The sequence below is a fragment of the Triticum dicoccoides genome, chromosome 6B, assembly GCF_002162155.2.
Source record: "Triticum dicoccoides isolate Atlit2015 ecotype Zavitan chromosome 6B, WEW_v2.0, whole genome shotgun sequence".
NCBI classification, from domain to species: domain Eukaryota; kingdom Viridiplantae; phylum Streptophyta; class Magnoliopsida; order Poales; family Poaceae; genus Triticum; species Triticum dicoccoides.
This window is the reverse complement of record NC_041391.1, coordinates 7,970,288-7,977,560: the sequence shown is the minus strand read 5'-3', so window position 1 is coordinate 7,977,560 and position 7,273 is coordinate 7,970,288. Positions and strand designations below refer to the sequence as shown.

General features: G+C 43.4%; 1 protein-coding gene across 1 annotated transcript; it reads left to right on the top strand.

Moving 5' to 3' along the window:
- Positions 1-6,604: 6,604 nt before the first annotated feature.
- Positions 6,605-7,270, top strand: LOC119320513 (hydroxycinnamoyltransferase-like; the record flags this gene model as incomplete). Its single annotated transcript, XM_037594578.1, has 1 exon — positions 6,605-7,270. A coding segment is annotated over exon 1 (666 nt), but the record flags the coding sequence as incomplete, so codon positions are not given.
- Between the last annotated feature and the right edge of the window lie 3 nt (positions 7,271-7,273).

Genomic DNA, 7,273 nt, shown 5'->3' with positions numbered 1-7,273 from the left:
TGATTTCAATTCCGGGGCCCCCTTTCGCATCTGCTCAATTGTTCTCTTCTCAATCCTTTGCAAACTCTAGGCGCTGTGCAATCCCCTGTGTATTGTATTGTATATATACGCGCACGCACTGAAGTTTGACCATCACTCCATCACGTATTGAGGTATATTGATATAATACTGATACAAGAAAAATCCTTTGATGGATAGCCGGCAATGTTCAACAATTGATAGAACAATTTTTTTTATTTTCAGCATTTTGTGTGTGTTATTATGAAGTCCTCCAGTAAGAGGAATTATCCATCAGGTAGCAGCAAAAGGAAAAAGAAGAAGGAAGTGGAGAAATTGACACACACAAAACGCTGGTGTTTAAAGATATATTCAGATTTTTATTGAGCTCGGGCACTCTGAAATCATTAAGTGACAATGAACTTGAAGAATGTTGCACAAAATTTGCAGAAACTTTCTGTCTTAATGATTCATCTCATGTTGAGGTATACGATCTTATTTCTGAATTAAAGATTATGATTATGAGATTAACTTTGCCAGATGGCGTAATGTCTGCTATGGAGATTTTCGGGCATGTGAGAGAAGTCAACTGCTATCCTAATATCTCTATTGCCTCACATCTTATGTATTGTGCCTGTGACGGTCGCATCGGCCGAAAGAAGCTTTTTGAAGTTGAAATTATTGAAGAATTATTTGAGGTCAACAATGACTTAAGAGAGGTTAAATGGTCTGGCTATATTATGCATCGAGAAGAAATTATTGGATGATATTAACATCGACCCCATCATAAGAGACTTTGCATCGAGGAATGTTAGAAGAAAATTTTAATGTAATATCTATAAATTATTTGATACGCATACTGATTTTAGATGCATTGAAGTGTTACTGATAGTAATTTATATATACACTATTTTTTAGATAAATTTATATATATACGTATATTATAATGACTTGTATATTAAGGGCCCCCAATTTTTAGTTCGCCCCGGGCCCCCGAAATCTCAGGACCGGCCCTGTTGTTTGTCTCAATTTGGCCTGCTAAAGCGTGCATCTGGCCTGTTTTTCTTTCCCGTTTCGTTGTTTGGTCCGGGCTCTTTTTGTTGTGGCGGGGCCAGGGGTTTGCCAGTGGGCTGGGCAGGCGTTCAGCCCATTTTGGTTGTTTGCTTTTTGTTCTGTTTCTTCTTTTGTAAACTATTACAACAGAAGAGAGATATAGAAGAGGGTTGTCACCATTAGTGCCCGTGACTTAGGGAGGGGAAGGGGTCCTGTCACATACATTCCTCTCTGCGTACTCTCTTTGTAGCACGTTGTTTTTCCTTGTGTGCAAATGGCCGTCCTTTTTTACTTGAAAATTTCTGCTTTTTTGTTGTTGCCTAATTTATGTGTTTATTCCACTTCTACTTTTTATTTTTTTCTTCTTCATAATTTTATGTATCTACTAAAATATATCATCTATCATTGCTTCTGTATTCTTGTTTTTGCTTTCCACTTCTTCTTTTCTTCTTTTTATTGTCTAGTTGCACTATCTTTTTCAATGTGAAACGTGCATGAAGAAAACTTCCAATAAGTCACTATTTTCGTTTTGTACCCCTTTTTATGTATTCTCTTTAATGTTTTAGTGTGCCAGTTTCACATTTCGAGCGACACGATTGCCCAAAATATTTTTTGTATAAAATGAGGCAAAGTAACGCATGGCTGGATGGGTGTGTGGTTTGTTTGCTGCACTTGCTTAAGAGCTACATGTTTGTGACTTTTTTGCGTTTGTTTGTTTCTGCTCGGTCTTTTTGTGTGATTTTTTATTTTTCTTTTCACTTTAACTTTCAACGACAATGTGTCCTTTATTTTTACCTCAGGCACACGTGCCCGAGTTCTCTTCATTCTTAAACTATTATTGTGGTTTTTGTCTTTTAATGAACTCTCAACTTTTTATATTTAATTTTGTCATTTCTTTAATCAATCTACGAGTTACATGTCCATCCACATGCAATATAATGCACACCTATGTTTTCTTTTAAGTTTTATATTTTAACCTCGAATGAAAAAATGACAATATGTTGCATGTCCGTCCACCCACTCACATCTACACCCACATGCAACCGGTGATGGAGTGTTCTTTTTCATGGGGGCATGAGGCAGTTCCTTGTCTATCAATAGGCACTCAAATGCAACTATTGCCCCGGCAGCTGCATGTCTTAAACTCAGCGGTGTTTTCCGCCAGAGGGGTTGGGGACTGCAACTACATGTCTTCAATGCGACAAAATTTGGTGGTATCTTATCTGGGGAGGGGCCAGTTGCATTCTACTACTAGACACGCTACTGTATGTGTCGTCCCCGACTCCAACTGCACAACTATAATTGTCGCCAACTGCAGTTGTATGTCTAAAAGAAGTCTAGATGGAAATATCTAATTCAAAAAGTATCTATTTTATGTGGATTTGCAATTCTCAGTCGACCAAGAATTAGTCAAGTCTTAGTCGATTCGCCAGCAATCGGACCTCAACAGCAAGTGTCGCCCGCTCTTTTATTTATATCTTAGTTTTTTGTTTGTTTTGTTTTCTCTCTCATGTCTAATCAGTGTCTTCTATTTATGCGTGGGTAGGGATATGTGATGGCCTGGCTTTTTATGGTTTTATTTTTGTGTTTTCTATTTTACTTTCCTGCCACTTTTTTTTGTAAGTGATTTTTAATAACAAAAGATCGGTGTCCTCGTGACATTGATTTAATATTGCATTTGTACTTTTTACCATTTTTGTTGTTTCATTTTTGTTTATATTTTCTTCTTTTTATTTGCTTTCTAAATAATTTACTTTTTTATTTTTTATTTATTTATATTTTCTCTTTTTGTTGCTTTGGAAACATTTTCTTGGATGCCTTCTATTAGGAAGAATTGTAAGTGTCACCCTTGACTGGAATTTATTAGTCTTTTGTCGAGGGAAGGGCGGTTGCATGTCTTCACTAGGCATCCAACTGCAAGTGTAACCCCCGAATGCAATTGCAGGCCCACACAACCAACTGCAACTAACATTTATTTTGTAAAGTGGGCGGTAGGAGAGAGAGGGGGAGTTGCATGTGTGATACCAGGCTTGCAACTACAAGAGTCACCCTCGACTTAAAAATCATGCCCACCTCCCGACTACAACTGGCCTTGTGTTTTTGTTGGAGAGGGGGCAATTGCATGTCCGACAGCAGTCCTGCAATTGCATGTGTCGCCCTCGACTGGAACTGCATGCCTACACACCAGACTGCAATTGCATGCCCACACACCCAACTGCAACCGACATTTTTGATTTGTTAGTGGGTAGCGGGAGAGGGGGAGGGTTGCTTGTCTCGCTCGCAACTGGGAGTACCTTTGTTTTGTCGGAGGGGGCGGCATCGAGAGAGATGGGGCCCAGTTGCATGCCCCACACTAGGCACGCAACTGCATATCTTCGACCATGGTCGCAAATGCATGTCCTATAACTTGGTTGCAACTCGACTTCCATTTTTGTTGTGCGGGGAGAGGCGCCAGTTGCATGTCACACAATTGCACGCAACTCCATGTTTTCTAACTTGGTCGCAACTGGAATGACATTTGTTTTATCAGAGGGAGGCGGGGCCGCCGAGAGAGATGGGGCCCAATTGCATGCGCCACACTAGGCACGCAACAGCATGTCTTCTAACTTGGTCGCAACTGCATGTCTTATAACTTGGTTGTAACTCGATTTTCATTTTTGTTGTACGGGGAGGGGCGCTAGTTGCATGTCCCACGACGAGCACGCAACTGTATGTCTTTGAGCATGGTCCCAACTGCATGTCTTATAACTTTGTTGCAACTCAACTTTCATTTTTTGTTGTAAAGGGGAGAGGCACCAATCGCATGTCCCACACTAGGCACGCAACTGCATGTCTTATAACTTGGTTGCAACCCACCTTCCATTTTTATTGTGCGGAGAGAGGTGCCAGTTGGCATGTCCCATAATGGGCAAACAACTCCATGTCTTGTAACTTGGTCGCAACTTGGAGGACCTTTGTTTTGATGGAGGGGGAGGCGTCGAGAGAGATGGGGCCCAGTTGCATGCCCCACAGTAGGCACGCAACTGCATGTCTTTCTAACTTGGTGGCAACTGCATATCTTATAACTTGGTTGCAAGCCAACTTCCATTTTTGTTGTACGTGGAGGGGCACCAGTTGCATGTCCTACAACGGGCACACAACTGCATTCTTCTAACTTGGTCGCAATTCGTGTCTTATAACTTGGTTGCAACTTAACTTTAATTTTTGTTGTACGGGGAGAGGCACCAGTTGCATGTCCCACACTAGACACGCAACTGCATGTCTTAGACCATGGTCGCAACTGGGACGGACCCTTGTTTTGTCGGAGGGGACGCCGTCATGAGAGATGGGGCCAGTTGCATGTCCCACGACGGGCACGCAACTACATGTCTTCTAACTTGGTCGCAATTAGGGGGGGCTTGTTTTGTCGGAGGGGGCGGCAGCGAGAGAGAGGTGTCTAGCTGCATGTCCAACTATACTCATGCAACTGCATGTCTTGTAGCATGGTCGTAACTTAGTGTCTTCTAACTTAGTTGCAACTAGGCGCATTTGTTTTATCGGAGGGGCGGCAACAAAGGAGAAGGGGGCAACTAGTCATGCAATTACAAGCGTTGTCCCCTGGACTATAACTACATGTCTTTTTACAAACATTTTTCGCAACTAAACTTTTTTGCTTGGTAGGAAGGGGGTAGCTCCCCCGTGAATCCCCTACCCTCGCTATGTGTCACACGAGCACCATAACACCCCCGTTTTCTGCCATACTAGCAAACACAAATCAAGCACCCAATCTCACAACCAGTTTGTGTTTTTTCTTATTTTTTGAAATCATACACATTTTCCCCCTTTTTTCTTTTTGCATTTTTTTGTTTTTCCAAGGATGAAGAATTATTATTATTATTTTTATCTGATTCTAACAGCGGAGCTCATTTTCTCAAAAAAATGAGCATATTAAAGGAGAGAAGAGTTACTTGTCCAGATTCTCGGACACATTTTTAATGCTGTTGTGAAGGGAGTTTGCTAGTAGGCACGCAACTGCAAGCTTCGCCCCGACTGCAAATTGCATGTCTTCTAATAGTTACGCAATTGCATGTGCGTCTTCTGATTGCAACTCCAACTCAGTACTGTTATGTCCGGATGAAGGAAGGCAATTACAGTTGCTACTATGCACGCAAGTGCAAGCGTCGCCCGACTATAATTGCATGTCTTCAAAGAGATTGCAACTCTTGATTGTTTTGTGAGGGATGAGGGAAGATTCAAATTCGCATTTTAAATATTTGCCAGCAAACTTAATTATTTTTCTTTTTTAAATATTTGCCATCAGGTGGCACACACGTCGGCCACATGAGTTGCTTGTCTGGCTACCCAGTTGCACACATGTCAGCCGCATGCAATTGCATGTCCTCGATCGAACACAATTACATGTCGCACACAATTACATGTTTTTCGCATGCAAATTACTTTTCCCCCTTCCAAAGTAATATTGACACCCATTTGCACACTAGTCAGCCACATAAAGTTATTCGTTGGTCACAGACAATTAAATTGTCTTCTTCTTTATATTTTTTTATTTTTATTGTTTTCTTTATTGCATTAAATATTACTTTATCATTTAAAAATACAAAATATTTTTTAAAAAAGTTTAAAAAACAAGATGACATAAAATGAAGGAACAGAGCATTAGCAATGCTAGCGTAAAATATAAGAGCTACATTGTGTTGTGTAGCAATACACCAACGGGACAATGTTCTAGCAATTCCGGTAAAAAGCACAAATAAATAAACAAAAAAGCACACGCACAACAAATGGACAATGTCAACACAGCCCACCAGCAGCCCACGTGGTGAGCCAACAAAGGCCGATGCAGGCCCACACAAAATAACGAACAGGGAAACTGACTCCAGCCATGCTCTGGTTATCAAGGGAACCAATGACCCATCAACGCTCGAAGCATTAGCAGTCAGAGAGGCTTTGGCGCTTACCGATGATCTTAATATTCGCATGATACATGTCGCTTCAGACTGCAAAGTCGTAGTGGACGACATCAAGAACAAAACACCGGCTATCTATGGAGCTATTCTGCATGAAATCATAGACCATAGTTCCACCTTTATATCATGTACCTTTGTGCATGAGTTTAGGAGCTCGAATTTCGAGGCTCACAATCTAGCGAAGCATAGTTTGAATTTGGGGATTGGCCGCCATGTGTGGTTAGGCAATCCTGGCAATCTTTCTTTTGTACCTTTGAACATGGGCACAAGTTAAATAAAGCTTCGCGTGATTGTCTCAAAAAAAAAGCCATGCGATCGGAGTTAAATCGTGCGCTCAATTTATATATGACGTCAGTCAACTTAGACTTCGCGAAGTCTAAGTCGACTGAGATCTAGACGGACCCATATATTATCACGTGTTTAACTCCAACACGATACGTGGAACGAACACCATGACTACTACTCCTCGATATATATTATATAGTGACCATGCATGGGTGCATAAACTCACTACTCCTACTCAACTACTCAAGCAGCTAGCTCGCGCCCTTGTTGAGCATCTACTTACATACCGATCAATGGCGGCCATGGCGGTGCCTTGTTACGACTCTGGCAGCCTGCCCATCCGCGTGTTGAGCCACCGCCTCGTGAAGGCCTCAGACCCCTCCATCGAGCCGCACGTGGCCGCCGTCTCCAACCTCGACCTTTACCCGAACATCGTGCAAGCCTCCATAGTGTGCCTCTACCCCAAGCCCAAGCTTCCGAAGCTAGCTGCCGGGGACTTTAGCGCGGTCGTGGCGGTCTTCGAGGGGTTCTTGCCGTCCCTGCTCAACCACTTCTACCCTCTCGCAGGGCGCATCGTCACCAACCCAACATCGGGGCTCCCCGAGCTCCACTGCCACAACCAAGGCGCGGAGCTTATCGTCGGCGAGGTGGGCGTCGCTCTGGGGAGCCTGGACTATAGCCAGACGGAGGAGTCTCTGAAGAAGGTGATGCTGTCGTACCCTGAGGATGTGACTCTGTCGGTGCAGCTGCTGTCGTTCTCCTGCGGCGGCTTCTCCGTCGTGTGGGGCAACAACAACCTCGTCAGCGACGGCCACGCCATCACCATGATGGTCCGGATGTGGTCTGAGCTGGTGCGGACGGGGACGATCGCCACCGAGGACGTCCCCAACCACGACCGCTCGGTGTTCCGTGCCCGCGACCCGCCCTCGTACGGTGTCAAGGTCGGCGACATGTTCGCCGCGTACGACCAC